Source organism: Sinohyriopsis cumingii, chromosome 17 (assembly GCF_028554795.1).
Source record: "Sinohyriopsis cumingii isolate HCF-2022 chromosome 17, ASM2855479v2, whole genome shotgun sequence".
Lineage (NCBI taxonomy): Eukaryota > Metazoa > Mollusca > Bivalvia > Unionida > Unionidae > Sinohyriopsis > Sinohyriopsis cumingii.
In genome coordinates, this window is record NC_142977.1 from 37,610,808 (window position 1) to 37,629,898 (window position 19,091).

At 34.9% G+C, this 19,091-nt stretch overlaps 1 protein-coding gene across 4 annotated transcripts in view; it reads right to left on the minus strand.

Annotated features, from left to right (window-relative positions):
* LOC149778444 (signal transducer and activator of transcription 1-alpha/beta-like) overlaps window positions 1-19,091 on the minus strand; it is a 164,515-nt gene that overhangs the window by 105,267 nt on the left and 40,157 nt on the right. For all 4 annotated transcript variants that reach the window (XM_089939280.1, XM_089939279.1, XM_089939278.1 and 1 more), the window contains exons 7-9: window positions 14,171-14,313; window positions 8,606-8,754; window positions 6,922-7,071 (exon numbers count right to left, since the gene is read on the minus strand). In XM_089939280.1, the coding sequence (XP_089795406.1) occupies window positions 6,922-7,071; window positions 8,606-8,754; window positions 14,171-14,313 (442 nt within the window). The remainder of the gene's footprint in view (window positions 1-6,921; window positions 7,072-8,605; window positions 8,755-14,170; window positions 14,314-19,091) is intronic.

The window sequence follows — 19,091 nt, forward strand, 5'->3', positions numbered from 1 at the left end:
TAACAATTCACTGTTATTTGTGTATATAACTAGCACTGATGGAGCAGGCCAGCCAGCCCCTAAATGAGAAGTCAGCATTGGCATTCCAACAGGATCAATCAAACTGAGCAAATAAATGATGAACTTCGACACAGAATCAAATCTATAATGTGAAGAGAATCAAAGATCGCTATCAAAGTACATTGAAATATCAATGCCCAATTACAATGTTGACATATATAAGTCATCAATCAGAACTCTGTTCGGATGGCTGCTGGTAGCACCAACTTATGTCGGACAACCACAACCACAATGATTGTATCAGACAAACAAAGATCCATAACAATTCCAGACAATAGAAAACACCCAATATGGGGTGAGTGGATATTTTGTACTAGAAATGCAGGGATTAGCCTCACGTGGTAGTAGTGATCCCTTGAAGTGGCTTTTCCATCATGAAGATGAAAGAATATTAAGAGAAAGTACATTAATGTCATTGTTTGACCTTTGGCTTACTGGTAAAATAGTAACCATAGAAATAGCTCAGTAACATAAAAGTACACAAAATGATCTGAAAAATGTACTGGAGAAATATATACTTGAATTTCCAAATGATGATCTTAAACAAAGAAAAAATCAATGCAACAGTACATCTGAACTAGGTGAGGTCTGATGCTGAATTCTGTCAAGAAACTGTGATAAAATCAGTAATTCATGATAGGGAGAGTTTGACAATAGATGGTGTAAGATACAAAAGGCATTTTCTTGACTTTTTTAAGATCAGCTAAAACCAACTGCCTACGTTCAAACTAACCGGGTTGGATATTGATAATATGAAGCAGGATCTCAATAACTGACAAATATTTTCCTAAGATCTATATGGCATGGGGAAAAATAGGAGGCCCTTCAAATATTCTCCAACATAACAACAGCGGGTGGTCATTGTCATATATCTCCTGGCATTGTCAATATTACATTGACGATTTCTGTAAATTGTGTCTGTGATGCAGTGGATGGCAGTTTTACTGGGTCTGGATCACTTTTACTGGGTCTGGATCACAGGTGGAGGTGCAAGCATCCCACAGATATGTTCTTTATAGCTTTTTCAAGAGGACCCCCTGCTCACTTGATTGTATTGGTGCCCACTAATCATGTTTATTTACGATGTCATAATCAGTCATTGTCACAAATAAGACTATGTTTGACCAACCAACATGGTAATCTTTTATTGGATAACTGCATGGAAGAATTAACTGTGAGTTTGTACGTGTGTGACAGGCCGTGAAACAGTCTGCCCTGAATGCTGGCTCACCATGAAACACCCCCAAGCAAAGCTTCCCTTAACAACTGTTGGTCGCTATTAACACATGGAGGTCTCTGGAACGCCAAATATAATCCTGATGCTGCAATTTCTGTTGATATGGTAGCTTGTTATCCTGCTAGTTTTCTTGGAGCTGGTGAAAGTGAGCTGTATTTCTCACAGTTTGGTCATCCAACATACAAAATTACCAAACGGTCCAATTCCACAGGATTTCCAAGATTTAACTGGATTTGCTGAGACTGAATCATTTGAACTTGCAGCAAACAGTCATCTTGTTATTGTTGGTTGGTTTGGTCATCATTTTAATAAACCAGATCCAAAAATAAACTGCTGTGCAAAAAATAAATAGTTGGGCTCCAATAGTGCTACTGAGATATATGCTCAATAAAGTGATATTGACATCACTGACAGTGAGTACAGCGATATTTACATATAGGACACAAAAAGTCTGGTTGCCAGAGGATGATGATATATCATTTGCAAAATATATGAGCTGAAAATTCATTGGCAAATTTACCCAGGGAACCTCATCTAATAACAAGCGCTATTGCACAAGGTTATTATGGACTGAGCAGAACTTGATTTGATCGAAGATACAGCAGCAGAGAACGTTTTAGCATCCAGGGAGTGTGCAAACCTACCAAATGGAATCATTGATTGGTACCATCATCAGCTACTATGACAGCGATTCAACCCAGTTTACTCATTTGAGATCTTTGATGCTTGCATATGTATAAAAAAAACTGTTATCAATGATTAACCGATTTCCAAATGATGCTATTACAGTTGCCAGGGATTCATTAGGTAAATCAAAAATAGATCTTTTAAAAAATCTTCAAATGATGCATACTGAGTCTGCTCATTGGGGTCATTGGAGAATTAAAAAAATGAGAAAATACATAATTATTCTGAACTTGCAGATTGTAAACCTCTTCGCATATATTACTGCAGTGGAATGCAAGAAGTCCACCATTATCAGAAAGGTCAATGGCACCATCAGTAAATCATCCTTTTACTGACATAAATCAGTTTATTTTAATGGTCCTGATGGTTCTGGCAATACAATGCATTTGTTAGAATTATTTAGAAATTCCAATATGGTTGGCTAACACCCAGTCATAGACTTGCTAGAGAGATGAAACAGAAAGGTGTTAAGTCTTGCACTTACCACAGCTTCTTTCGATGGCATGGCGATGCGTGGACTCCAACTCAGATGAAATATGTACTGTGTCCAAAGAAATGATCAAGGATATGCAATAACAATTCGTTCATTATAGTGGCTAACAATCTCATATACCAACATTTAGATTGTTGATGATCGTGTCGAATGGTCAAATTTAGTGTATCTGGCAGTATCTCAAGTTACAAAAATATCTCCGCTGCACTGGATGGTTCAACCTTAGGTATTAGGACCCAATGCTGGAATACCCTATATGCCAATCTGCAGGATTTTAGTCTTGGGCACAATAAAGAAAAAATTAACTGGCTATCAGAGAGATGACAAACTTGATCTTAATCAAAAATTAATCTTGAATTTATCAAGACTCTGAAACAGCAACTAAATAATCACTGTGCTTGTTGTAACACAATAATGTTATGGCAATATTTTTCTTATGAACCACGACAATCTACCATGGACAGAATCAATAGAGGTCTGGGCCACACACGTGAAAATGTCACAATAATGTCACACTGACATGTCTTGAGTGTAACAGACGTCAAGGAGCTAGTGCCCTTACCTAGCGCAAATCCATGCTGGTGGTAATTGTGTATTTTCAGGAATTACCTGCAGTTGTTCATGGGTAAATCCATGCTGAGGAGCCGCCAAATCTATTCTGTAGATCGCAGGCCTACCCATAGATTTTACCATGCTGGAAATTTTATGTGCGGTTACACTCAAAATAGGATCGGTTGCTCTTTTTTTACCACCTTCAAGTTTGCCAAGTTCATATAAATACCTGACAGTCACGTTACTGCCCAGCACTGGTCTTGGTGAGTGACTCGCTGGAGAGTTGCACCTCTTAGTCAGTATGTGTTTCTTCATGACTGCACCGATGGTTTTCATAACAATTCCACATGTGACTTCGCTGTTTAACACGGTTATTATGCTTGGTAGTCTTGCAAACCATTCACGAGATCTTTCCTTGCTCAGTAATTTCTGGGTGTACTGATTTCCAAACAATCCCTCAGCAAGTGTTTGATTAAATCATTCAATGATTGCCTGATCATGATGTAAGACATTGTGTCCGCATCTGACTTCAACATTATGTTGATGCATCATCGATGAAAATGCTGCAAGAAATTCTTTGCCAGGATCAACCTGTAGCAATTATGGCCATCGCAGGCTACCAGATGGCTCAGTTCCACATGAATAAATTCACTTAAACGCAGCTTCGACTTCAGCAGCTGTTTTAGTCAAAAGCGGTTCCACTTCCTTGCATCTGCTTGCAACATTGAAAACCATTGTTCATGTTCGCATTTATGTGATGTGTCAGTTATAAAAGTGTCATGGGCTACAAACAATATATCTGCCTAATGAACTTTGTTGGGAGTGCTGACATCAAATCATCATTTTAGTTGGCAGTAGATAAATTTGCCATAGTGCCTGTTGGGACAACCAATCTGTGGCAACACCACATGAGACACCTGCTGCATCAACAAGTTTGCTAATCACTGCTGTACCTTTCCAGCATACTCTCGGAATATACATTATTAATTACCAAAGAGCTAATTGCCTGCACCACGGCTAACTTACCACTCATAGGCGATCTTATCAACCAGTTCGCAAGTGATTCCCTCATATTTGTATTTTTATCAACTTCAGCATGTGAATCAACTTGACATCAGTGATATGTTGTTGTTGCAGATATTTATTTTTATATGTGACATTATGGGCGTGACTTGCTTGATCAATCACATGTACTGGAAATTCACCAACTTTAGTTAGATTTTTTTCATCAAGTTTGATATAAAGTCCTGTTCCAGGACCACAGTAATTATATCCAGGGAGACATTTTTCACCATGGAGTTCCTGGCAATTTCCTGAACAACACAGCAACATCAACACCTAGGTGGTGCCTACCAGGATTGCTTACAAACTTTTATTTTTTTGTGCCGCATTTTACACACTTGCCTGTAAGCTCTTACCTGTTATGCTTCGTCCTTGTTGCTCTTTATCCAGTGACTGCCTTGCATCGAACACAATATAGACTCATGATTATAAATAACATATTCCTACAATATGAATGTGATTGACTTTTCAGCAAAACATGAGCAAGCACCCATCAAACATCATCCAGCAAATTGTATTCAAGCCATTATCATTGGTCCAGCTGGATCTAGTAAAACTAGGTTGTTGTTGCTCAACCTGATAATGAGATGACTCATATGGGACAAACTATATTTAGTAGCACCACCCATGGATGACCAACGATGTTACAATGTCCTCAAGCAATTCAATGAAGGTGCAAATGATTCCTTGGAACTTGAGTGTTCCACTGAAACAAGTGTTGTTTAATTTATCAATGACATCAATGATGCACCAATGGTCAAAGACCTCAATGATAGTATTAATAATCATGGTTTATGATGAGGTCATGACTGACAAAAAAATCCAGCCAAAATCTTTTCACAAGACAGACATAAAAACACAGATGTCATTTACGTTGCACCACGGTACGCTCAGATCCACAAAGTGATCAGAGATAACTGTAATTTTCTGGTTATCTTTGATGGTGTTTATAACATATACTGCAAAATATTCATCAAACTTTGATGTTCTGGTGGCATGGACATAAATAAGTTTAAAAACGTCTATGCACATGCTCAGAAAACTCCACATGGATTCATTACAATCGATTTACATGATCCAGCAATAAGAAATCAAGATATCACATTGGTCTCGATAGAATCTTTAGTTGAGCACCCTGTATACTAAAATACACATCAAAGTCAGTAAACATGGCAATGTGTGCGACCTTTCTTGCACATGGCGGAGACTGCATCTGGGCAAACTGGGCATTACTCTTGTCGCAGGCGTGTGGCTCTTCGGTTTTAACAAATGGTTGGCCCAGTGGATTTCAAAACACTGTCAGAATCTTGCCAACCAGGCTTATATACAAGGCTCAGATCGGCTTTTATAAATCAACATCTAAGCATTTTTCCAAGGCCCAGATGATGAATCTGAGGTCTCACATGAGTGGTTTTATTGTCCTTGGGAAAAGGTCTGGTCACCATGCAAGGCTCGGATTGGCTTTTGACAACTAAGATCTACCTTGTATGGGGCATTATCCCAAAGCCCGGATGATGAATCTGGGGTCTCACAGTGGTGGTGGTGGGCCGATAATCCCCCCCCCCCAATCTGCTGAAGTATAAATAATTTGGTTGAAATCAAATAATAATTAGATGAGATAATGTGTGGAAAGAAAAGTGGATGTTTGGAAAATCAGAGGGCATAATTCTGCTAATGATGATACCAAATCTGACAGCCAGGTCAGTCAAGGTCTCATGAAAATAAGTAGCAAACCAAATTTTGTTTAAATCTAATAATAATATTAATTATGAGAGTTACTGTAAGGAATTTGCTTAAATCTAATATTGATATTAATTAAGGGAGTTATTGTGTGGATTTTTAAAAAATCTAATAATAATATTAATTATGGGAGTTATTGTGTGGAATTTTTTAAAATCTAATAATAATATTAATTATGGGAGTTAATGTGTGGAATTTTTCAAAATTTAATACTAACATTAGTTCTGGGAGTTATTGTGTTGAAACAAAACTGAGTGAGTATGTCAATCTAAGGCTATAAATGAACAACAACACTGAGACTTACAAATGAACTCAGTCAAGGTCATAGTACTATCCAGCTGAATAACAATCTCAATAAAGGGATATAACTCTTCTATAAAATGAAGTGGTATGAATGGCTGGAAGGACAGACAAATGGATGGCAAAACGGAAGGAAAACAATACATTCTTTCTAAATTTTATGTTTCTGTACTTTTATTTCATAGTTTGTTTTCTACACTTCATTTTCTACATGTACTACCCAAATTGTCCTGTTCAGCTGAATGCTATTCAGAATTCTGGCACAAATCAATAAGAAATAAAGAGTGAAAATGTAAAGCTAAGTATTACAGCAACAACACGGTATCCTGACATTATCATGATGTTAGTCACCTTAATAGCGCAGCTCAAGTCTCCTGTATTGTCAATTTTACTACTAAAAAATTCTGATATCCAATCAAACAGATGTGCAAATTGAAAGCACTGACATTAGTGGATATATGAGAAGAGAATGGTAAAACATGTCTACGCTGTTGTCTTAGTGAACAACTTGCATACTTCTGATGACACAAAACGGATGCAATCCAGGTTATACTTGAGGGAAATAGGAGTGATCCAACCTATTGTCTATTGAAGGCAAAAAAGACACATGACCATACCATACAGACGACATCAACACCATCATGATTTTGTGTTAAGAGTCTTTGAAACTAATATCCATCACAAAGGTGTTCATAGGCAAGACAAAACCACAGAGCTTCCCTCATCAAAATCAAGTAAACATTGCTTTTCAAGTAAACATATTTTCACACAAAACTATCTGTATATTTACCCCTGCAATATCTTGCAGAATAAAGCATAAAATTCTGTGAAAATGTTGATATTGCTTGTTTCTGAGAATGGTGGGACACACTTCAAGTTACTCCAATCCTTCAGCAGCTGGAAGCAGATGTTCCAGAGCAGCTCACCAACCCGGCCACATCTATGGAGATAAATAAAATTGTTCATACGCATTTATGAGGGATTTCTCTATCAGACATCAGCACATACCATGTATATTAATTTTCTCTTATTTTCCACTAGAAAATAGTGTTCAAAAAAACAAATATGTCATATTATCAGAATGGACTTTGCTTTAGAAATACAAAGTATGTTCTAACAGTTTTTATATCATTAAAAAGAGCATGGCTATTTAATTTGCAGCAAAGAATTTATTACTGATAAAAGGCTGGCAAATTTTGTCTTTTAAATAGGAGTATGTCCACTACTTCACAAATTCAGCTCTTCCAAGCCAAGGAAAAATGACATTAACATCTTCTGGCATAATTTAGCAGTGAAAATGCTAAAATATTATCTACTTACCTAAATGGCAGTCCCCTTGAATAGAGCAATGTGCATGAAATTACATTATCCATCAGTTACTACTGGAATGGGAGTACACACTCTTCCAAGAATGTAACTGTGGGGAGTGCTTGGGAGAGTTTTCCCGAATTAAGATCGAATAAGCATTATCAAAGAAAAATATTTTACTTCAAAACTTCATCAAATATATTACCCGATCATAAAATGCTAACAGAACAGGTATGAACAGGTTCCCTCAACCTGATGCTGACCCTGGAAATGCTTTTCTTATGTTACTAGTTTCATGTCCTGCGTGAAATATCAGCAAAATATAGCACAGATCAAAGAAATGATGCCATCTAATAAGGGAAAGATTTTTTTCCAAAAATCCAGCACAGGTAAAATGTCCACATGATTATGAAAAAGGGACCTGGGATGGTAGTCTGTTGAGCTACTCAAATATTGGTCCTGACAGTTCAATTAAATTTTGTTGAAAGGTCTCCCAAGTAGAAATGAAAATGTCATCCGATGGTTTTAATAATATCAGACAGAGAGCAATTTCACTCAAACACTAGCCAGGTAGCAACTGCTGACTTCATGACCCAATATTTTGCAACAATTTAGCAGCAATCCCTCTATCTAAAAGTAGACCACTCATATTTGACCACCATCTTGGTAAGCAGATCATTTTTTAAACTTGAAGTGCTCAAATCAGCTAATAAATCTTTTGTTTTGCTTGGTAGGGCTGGATTTGCCACACAGTAGAAGGATTCCTAACTTATTATGATCGGGTTATGTATGCAAAGAAGAATGTGATGTGCATCTGGGACCACAAATCATTATCCAAAAGAGTTTGGATTACTGTAACAACCCTTAACAACTATATCAAGTAAATCTCCACTATTGTGCAATATATAATAACAATTGACAACTGAATAACACATATGTGAAGTATATTACATCAAAATAACAATGTCAGGATTAGAACATGAGACTGTCTGTTAAACTTGTAGTTTAAAATATGGGAAGAACTGTTTCATAACACTGCCTCATATAAACAGAAGTCCGATCAAGTCAAGCAAAATGTATTGAGATATTTTCCAAAACAAAATATTGATGCTGCAATGACCTACAACAACTCCAGTAAATAGACCTTTACCAAAGCTGTCCTTTACCTGGAAGCAATGAGATCTAGACTGGGCTCTTCCCTCATATTAACATATGCCAGTTGCTGCTGTGATCGCCAGCACCGGACATCCTCCAGCAGGGTATCCACGATGGCCACCATCTCAGACTTCAACTCAGAAAAATCCATCTGGAGCGTCTAGCAAAAAAAAGGGCAATACTTTCATACTGCCATGGGAAAATGATTCCAGTCTTTAATTTATATAAATTATCACAATTTGATCCAATTCAGGTCTTTACTGCACTAAACATCTAAAAGAATAAACTACATGCAAGTATACAAATGAAATAATACAATGAAAATGGACTAACCGTTAAAAGATGCATCAATGAATAAAAACTCATAGCTTTTCCATTGCTACATGTAAAGTCCTCAACATTTCCATGACTTGACACAATTAAATGATTTTGCCTTACCATATTTATATTCTTAAATGCAAATAATTGCATAAAACTTTGCTCACTTGACTATAATAAAGACTTTCCAACATTTTCCAAGTTATTTTCTATTGGCTGCAAAATAATCCTTAAATAAAAGCCATGTTCAATACACCAAGAAATATGTCTGATTTATTACCAACTCAATCCATTAACAAATCAAACATATGACTATTACTATTATTACTTCTGTAATTTGACTAATTCCTAGCTTTTTTCTCTTAGTTCCTGATTCTGTTTACAGAAGGGAGGTTGAATGTTGAGGCAGGACAGAATAAATCTTAGGTCAGTCTCTCCAACTTTGATTCTGAAGCAAGAAAGTGCCAACATATTGTTTAAGTTTCTTGTGACTGGGCCTCTCTTTCTCCACCCTTGACCCTTTCCTGGAATGGCAGCCTGTTCTGCTTCCAGTAGATTGCATTTAGTACATTTCACTGTTTAAAAAAAGCACTCAGTCCTTAGGTTTTGCTTATAAACATATGTGGACTGTATCACTTGCAATTTCCTACTCTGTCATGCATTACACATAATGTTCCCAATATAATATTCACTTCTTATAAGTTTATAATTATGTTTCCATTTGTGTTGTCAGCACTGGTTGCCTCATGCGACCCAACAAAAACATTTCTTCATTTTTTTCTCTTCTTTTCAGGGTGAAGCTTGGACGGCACTTGATTTTGGCCATAGGAAGATAGTGATTCTTCATATACATCAAATCTTGGGCGCTTTATTAGTTGAGCTGCCTAGTCAGACTGCAACTATATTCCCGCTGGTCACTCCTGGATACCTGTACACCACATTAACATGGCTGACTGTGCTGTATAAACTCTTGTAGATGCCTAGCGTTTTTCTTAGGTCTTCCTGCAGCCATGTTTTCTCAGTAAGTGGCTGATTTAGACTGATGTAGCAGTAGTGACCCCATGGTTACCAATTGTTCTTGGTTGTGATGGATCTTAGACAGGATGTGACATCCATGTCAGGATGGTGCTTGAAATTGTTAGGAAGCAAAACCCCCACCAATTATTTATAAAAGTCAACATGTTAGGAGGTTTTTATATAACTGACCATGCAGTCTACTTGTTTCATTTTCATTGTAATCCCTTACAGATATAATCACCCATCACCTTCCTTTTCCACTGATTGATTTCAACAGGTGTTAATTCCCCCTGACCTATCATTTCAATACTTTTGCATAAAAGCATTAGTATAGATTCAAATTAGGTTACTAGTACTGGAGAAAAAAGTAATTATTTACAAAAAAATATATTTTTGTCTTCGGTTTTAGCATCAAATTTTTTTTAAATGTAATGCTAGACAAGTTTTGCACTATAACTTCAAATTGTATGGAATTGTCCCCACTTTTCTCTCAATTTAAATATATACATGACCAAAATATAAGACACAACTCAGGAAATTATCAGATAACATTATTTAATGTTTGAATTGAAAAATAAAACAAATACTTCATAGGCATTTACACTTGAATGCCTATCTTTTATGTCAAAATTAGAGCATGTCCCAATGAAGCTACAATCCATTCTTGATGTCAGGAAGCTGCATTCAAGCCACTTCAGAGGGGTGTAGTAAATTAACTATGCAATTATCATTTTGGGAGTAAATATGTCACAAGTTAGTAGTGGAGTTCATAAATGTTAATAACTTTATCTACCAAAATGTTCATTGAACAGTGTAGCTGGCAAATGAATGCACATTTGTAAAGTTACCTTGCTTGTGAGTAAAGAAATGAATCACTATGTAATTGTAACAAATGATTTACATATTAATTAATGTTATGAATTTGTGTAGGGATCGTTATGAATGAGTAAACACCTAGTTAAACTAAATAGCTTATATGTAAGTGGCTTGTCTGCTTGGTTATCAGGGTACAATGCAGATCTGCCAACCCCGACTCCATCTCAGTAAGGCAGTTGAATTTTTTCTGCAAGATTGACCAGTTTTCAGTAAGGTGTAACAAAATATCAATAACTGCTATTGTAAAGCTGGAAAACATAATTAAAAGTTCGACACATTGACAATAAACATTACGTTCAACTGAAAAGTTTGTAAAGTATGTGTAGACTTTATTTACCACTAATACAGTTGCACAACTCTAGTTTCAAATCCTATGCAGCTCAATGGCTTGTTGCTATCTCTCAACTTGACATAATTCTTGGAAATTCTTTTCCATTTCACATGATGACAGCAATCAAATCTCCCACCATGAGACATACTCAAATTTGCACGTCATGTCCAATAAACGTAATTGTGTCAATTTCCAGCGTTTTTTTTTCACAAGAGTCTGAATACACCTTTTAATTATTCTGTGTTGATTATATATTAACACTTTTTGAGAAGCTTGTTTTCCCTTTAACATGCATTGCTTTCTGGACACCATTTTTTTAAATTCTACAATTAACAGTTTCATCATGCACACACTTTGCATGAACAAACAGGTGCAGTTTAAAGCATCTAGGTGCCGCTGTAGAGTTAGTCTGGTTCCCTGACTAATTTCACTAATTCTAAGATGAAACCCAGATCCATATAAAACATGGATGAACCTAATATCTGGATTTTTCGGCAAAGATCATTTTTCTGTAGTTTTTGCTAGTATGTCATTAGTCCGTATTTTAAGACTTATGGCAAAATCATAAGAGTTGGCAGGTCTGACAATGATGTCACTTGTGTCAACCCAGACAGTCAAGCAGTACTATACCATACAGAACTAGACAAGCAAGTAAGAGGTATCATTCAGTAATGTGTGAACTTTTTTATTACATGTGTGGATGCAGATGTCTATCCTGTCTGGGCAGACACAATCAAGTACTGTGTGGACATGTAATTTATTTCCTGTGTGGAGGCAGAAGTCTGTCCTGTGTGGACAGATATATTCTAGTCATGTGTGGACATGTAATTGTTCCCTCTGTGTGTGCACATATTTAACCTCGTATTGGCTTGCATAATTTTATTCTGTGTGGACCAGTATTGTTCTGTGTGAGAATATACATTCGTCCTGTGTAGACAATTATAATGAGACCCTCTGGTATAGACGTGTTTTGAGATAAACTTTTACAAACATAGGACTACTGACATGTTTTGAGATAAACTTTTATAAACATAGGACTACTGACATGTTTTGAGATAAACTTTGACATGTTTCCATATTATTACTTTAGCTTGAATTTAGTGGTGGATTGATACCTTACTCGTCTATTGAACGAAGTGTTAATGTGAAGTGTGAATTAGATTTGATATAGATTAAATGAGATTTAGAATACCATGTATTTGTGTACAGTTGTTGCTTACTCTCTCCTATATAAGCACACAGACACAGAGACAAGCCTATTGTAAGTTCTAACAGTCAAGTTGTGACAAAATACCATGTATATCTTGGGTGTTGTTAAAAGAACTTTTAATTGTCCTTATTTTGGTGAATGATTGACGAGTGTATTTGAGTTCTGAGTATACAGCTTGGGCTCACTTCAGAAGTGCTCATATTTTTTTTAAAAAATGCTAAGCTCTGCTTGGTCATTTTCACTTCCTGGACTTCAAAGGTAAATTGTAAAACAAAAAGAACCAATAACTTTTTTACTTTTCAGATATTTTGTAGTTAATTGTTGCACTTTCATAAGCTAGTATTGACTACTTTGAAACAAATTGTTTTCCATATTTGAATAAATGCTAAATATAGTGTACTTTTGACTAATTCAGGGTAATTTTTCAAGCACCTGATAGCAACTATTTTGGTCTGTTGTATGCTTAGATCATGTATAATTTCCACAATTACAATATCCAAAGAAATGTCAACACAGTACATGAAACTGGCATAGAGGTATGCCAACATTCTTTCCATTGTGCATGTTACAAATGCAAACAACTTCACCTTACACCCGCTACTCTCTCAAAAGTACATAACCCATCTAAACGTTTGAGTTGTGTATACATCAACAACATCTGGTGTGCAATAAATGTAACTGTTGCAGTGGGGGGGGCTCTGAGAATCTCAGTATTCCTTTTTTACTTATGTTCTGACTGTTTAAACCTTTTAAGAGGTTCATTGTCCTTTTCATCTTCAACATGTTTTGTTCATTGGACCCCATTTCTAGAAAATGCTAATTAAGCAACAGTTTGATCACACAGGTATTTTGCATAACACAGTTTAAAGCATCTGAGCATCAATGAATAATTGGTCCAAAGATTTGTTCTAGATTTTAATGACAACGCAAGTTCACTATTAGTTAGTTCGAGAATGAAACAAAGTAACAGTTGGAAAATGAAGTGATTTTTAAAGAAAGACATGTCCACAGTGTTGAATTGTGAAATGTTTCCAAGGAATGATCATATTGCTTTGTGGGATGTAACATGATGTTGTCTCTTCCAAACAGTAATGAAGAGAACCAAAATTATATTGTATGGGTTAATTCGTCTAAAGTCAAAGAAAATCTTACTTCTGCAGCTTGCAATTATAAATCTTGGTAACTATTTCATTTATTTTTGTATTTTTATATTGTTTGTGTGTGTGTGTGTGTGATTTTCATTTCTAATGTAAAGAAAAAAAAATTAGAAACAGGAAGACTTCAATTGACTATAAACATCAAGGTTCAGGTAAAGTTTAAAGTAAGGGGCATCCAGGTTGGATACCTGAGGACGGTAAGAAGAAGATGAAATGTCATTCCCATGTTCAATTCACACTGTCCCCCAAATGTTAAATTTCCCATTCTCCCTATAATTTTCTCCCGCCATTTTCAAATGGGAAGTCCCATTGTCCCCCCACATTACTACTAATATCACCTGTAATATTTCAGGAGGAGGATATGTATTCCAAAAATAGTAACAGTATTTCCTCAGCAAAACAGCAGATTGGGGGTATCTCAAGATGCTCTAATAGCAAATGCTAGTTTATCAATTACTTTCCACATTTTTGTCAAATATTAATTACACTACATGCATTTTTTCACTGTTAGTGAGTGGTTGCTCAGTGCTTAGCAAGAATCCTTGGAAAAAAATGTCTCATATGATATATGTAGTTTTGAAATAAAAAAATCCAACCTATCACATCCCCTCCCCCATTATGAAAATTATGAATAGTTCCTAAATAATGGACCAAATTTACAACCAACCTTCTCCATTTCCAGCAGTACCTCCTTATTACAAACTATGCTTCTGTGAACCTCTTCCATCTTGATTCTCTGTTTCTCCAATACTTTATTCAGGTCTGCAGACCCATTCATCGTCTTCCTGCTCTGAGACACACGATTCAAGCCTGTGATAGCAATCAACCAAAATTAACATACAGATCTCTCAGTACATGTAAGTAATTTTACAATATTTCAAATTTAGTATCATCAATGTATTTAAATAAATATGCTTAAAGGTCACTGGCCACCTATATTGTACAAACATGTGACATTATTATAGTCATAAACAAAACGCATTGGTTATGTATGCACACCATAAAAATGTTTGACTTAAAAATCCACTTTTTAAATAAAAAAGTTATTCAGAAATTTCCATAAACAATCGGTAGTTTCCACGTGCCAAAAACGGATATGATATTCATGTCTCATTTGTGATTTTGCTATATGACATAAGTGATACACAATACAATATATAAAATTTATCTGGGACAAAATGTTTTTGAATTTTTTTACAGGTTGTAAAATAGAATAGGTGCTATGAAAAAACTGAACACATATAAACAAGCTAAACTATCTTGATAGTCTTTAAAAGAAAATAATCATGCTTCATAACATACATATATATGAGTAGCGTACATGAGGTATTATAACAAATATATTTAATTTTAGGCTTCACTGCTGCATATATTACACACTTGATTACATATGAGAGAGAGAGAGAGAGAGAGAGAGAGAGAGAGAGAGAGAGAGAATAATTCTGAGCATTTGTCTGTGTTTAGTTGCTGCAATATGAAGCTCTTACCAGTTAATTTAATTGTTTTTATTTTTAAGTTGATATATTAGTGTGTGCACATGTAAACTGAAAGCTTGTCATTACTAGTCAATATTGTCAATCATATGTGCTCCATTATTCCATACAAATAAGAAAGGAAATAATTTTGTGTTGAATTTGTGCCCCCCCCCCCCACCGGTACAATAAAATAGATAAACAAATACTTATTTGAAAATAACCTTGCATTGTTATATAACATTTATTCCTTCTTTTTTATCATGCAAAATTTATTTAAGAAAAAATATATCCACAGACTCTGTATATGTAGCGGATGCAGGCTGGCGTATGCATCCTATCTGTATTGTGTATCACTTATGTCATATAACAAAATCACAAATGAGACATGAATATCACACAACTGCTTGATGGCACCCACCATTCACACATGATAAGTTATAAGGTGAAAAATGATCAAGATTGTATTGTATCCAGGTAAACTATATAATGGCATCTTGCAAATAAAAATCATTATTTTAAAATAAATTCACTGAGATTGCAAATGATAACCTTTTCACTAGCATGGGTTACAAAAGTATTATTAAGCAAGTTATTTGCTGTGTATACTATTTACCCCGCAAACATCAATTATGATTATATATGGCAAACAAATAGTAGCCCGGGTAATGAATAAACACAGCTGGCAGCAAACAATAAACTTCTTTTTTTAAACTTACCAACAGGATATCAAATACAAAGGTTATTTTATTACAAAACAAGCCAACCCCAGAAACTGACTTAGATTCTTTTAAGTGTGCCGATTTTTTTAATAAAGTTGGCCAACATAAAGAAGCTAACTTTGGTTCCTCTGAATTCTTTGAAGTGTTGATTCCTTTTTTATCTGTATTAACAGGAATTTTGAAAATAAATTGAAACAATGGAAGTTTTGAAAGTGACACTATCTAGTGTGTTGTGCATGCACAGTAAATCAGTTTTAAAAAGTTTCATCTAAATGTTCTCATACCAGAGTTTATAGTGTTTTACTTTTCGACAACAACAAGCATGTACTTCATCTTGTGGGGATAAATGTACATCATTTCCAGTTGGGATCCTCTGTAGGTGGGAAATCATAGTTAAGGGGAAGTAACATCATTGTATACTTTTTCAGTAATTAAATTATTTCTTCTTTACACTTGATAATTTTTTTATTCTTTTTGTGCGAGTTTACCTACTTTTAATTATGTAATGCAAATCTGATGTAAAAAGAAAAATGTTGGAGTATGGCCGGTGACCTTTATGACAATAGTTCTATAGAAAGTCATTGTTTTTATAGTGTGTGTCATTATTTTTAATTATAAATGTATTTATATATTTAACATTACTCAGGGATCTCATGGTTTTTCTACTTCATGTTTTACATCCACTTTGATTATAGACTCTAAAAGTTATGGTGAAAACATTTACAAGAATTGATGCCAACTCATTCACTCCATCTGCTTTGTGTTTATTCAACATAAATCTGAAACCCAACTGTGGGCCAAAGTTTGGTAAAATTCAGTAAAAAATTAATTTCCCTAGAATACTAAGTGAAAATTTTAAAAGATCCTAAATGTTCTAAACTATAACCCACAACCATGGACAAAAGTTGGATATCTAAACATTTATTTATAAATGACCATTTGATTAAACTAAAAACATGGAAAAAATTTAAGTGAGTGAGTGAGTGATTTAGATTTTTTTCATAGCTTTAACAATTTTTCAGTCATATCACTACAATGTCTGCAGTGTGACAGTTTACAGTCACTGTCTGTCACTGGGGCATCATGCCGCAGACATGTAGCATCATGTCCCACCCAGTCATATTATCCAGACACCTGGCTGACCAGTCATAACACTAACTTCTTAATGCTGAGTGCCAAGAGAGGCAGCTGCTAGTACCATTTTTATAGGTCTCTGGTATGACAAGGCCAGGTTTGAACCTGCGACCTCCCCCATCTGAGATGGACACTCTAACCACAAGGCTGCATGAGCAGTTGATAAAAGTTAAGTGCACAATACAAATTAAATATACACAACACATGTGCATGCAGAAATTAAATCCTGCTCTGCATCAGGCAGTACCTTCAATGTTATGGGCCCCGAGTTAAACCCCACAATAACAACAACAACCTTCGATGTTCTTTCTCAATTACATTTCAACAAACTGTTTGTTGTACTGGTCATTAATTTGTCATAATTTGCCTTTAATCTCCATACTACTTACGAGATCCACTTCCCACTTTTAACAAATTACTGAAAGCAGTAATACAAATAAATCTCAAACACAGATTGAAACAAAAGCCATACTAATTATACCATACATGTTCAATCAATAGATGTATGACACAACTTTTTCCAAAATTTAATCAAGAATAATGTGGCATCATACACTAAAATAAGGAAAAAAAAGATATGCTAGAAAATGTTCTTTTTCAGCTTTGTCTTTAATCTTTTAAAATAACATTCTTTATCAGAGAGCATGAAATTTTTTAAATACATGGAATCATGCACAGTGAACTGACTGTTGTGCTCTACCAATGACCATTCACATCATGAACATAGTGATTTTAATGGAAATAAAGTTTCTTCTGGTCCCTTTTTTGTGAATCTAATACCAGGCACTGGCCAAGGAGTGACATTCAACTCTGAAGTCAACTGCTACACACTGTAGCTTCCTGCCTGGAGTTAATAATGGTCAATCGTGACAGTTCATGCAGCTACAATGCCATGTTGCACTTTTACATTTTAAAATGAATATTAACTCTTGAATGAAAATGGTGTAGTCACAATACCATGTGCATATATATATATTAGTTTGTAAACAAACAAATTTTGACTGAGAAATACAATGCCATTAAGTTCACGCATTGTTGCATACAACTGGTTTCAAACCATATTTTTCCCCCATTAGTGACTATCCACTTAAATAGAATAATAAATTGTAATGGCCATGTTTCACATCTACAATTTGTTCTTTCTTCTTCTAAAATCATATCAAGTGTATTTTTTAAGCCCTATCCCCTTCCTTCATGGTCTCTCTCTCTCTCTCTACCCCCACCCCACAAGTGTTATAAGTATAGAGAGTAACAGTCAAAAATGATTTTAACTGTATATTAGAACAGTCTCTAGCAGTGAATGTTTAATAAGAAAACAAAACCAACTGTTCAATGAAAATATTTCTTGTTGTCACAAACCTAACACTATAAAACTAGCAAGAATACAAATTTATATAAAACAAATTTTCAATTTCTCATATGGACTGAGAAGCACAATTAGGTTGTTGTGATATTTTGGAGTAAAATTACTTTCTAGCAGTATAGAAAGCAAACTATATAAAATATTATTTTCAACATTAATATTCAACACAGTGCACAGAACAGATAACTGAAGCAAGCAACATATAGCTATGACTTGTTTCAAGAAAACTCTACTAAGCCACAGTCATTTTTTTAACAATGAGACAGACATTTCAACTGATCCATAACTGTTTCGCTAACTCAGAAAATGACAATGACCATTTGAAAATATGCATTTGTTTTAAATGTGCTAACGTATCTCCACTGTAATATGTCTACTGACAAAATTAAGAATAAAAATGCTGTGTACCACTCTTTATTTAGAATAAGTATATAAGTATTTTGCTGCTTAGCTATCATTTGGTATTTAAAAAAGAATTTATTTAATTAATTGGGTTATTAAGCAGATACTACTGTGCTTTCTTATTTTCTTATTATTTCCACTTTGATTATATATAGTCCAAGTGAGTCATATATTGTCATTGTTGCCTCCGATGATAATTTTTCACAGCATGTATTCATGCACCGAAAAGACAGATCATATGTGTGCAGGAGAAGGATTGGGTTTATCTCAAATACATAGTTTTATATTTTTTTTAAAACAGAATTTATGTTGGAGTGCATTTTCCAACATGTAATTTTCGAATGATTTAGAAGGTGTCTCACAAATTATGACTCAAAAAAATTGATGTGTTCCAAAACATACAGTGCACAAACAAATTTCTTTATGGTTTCCCAACAAATACAGTGTCCCAACATATACAGTAATTATGGTAGTTTAAAACTCACTGGGACACAA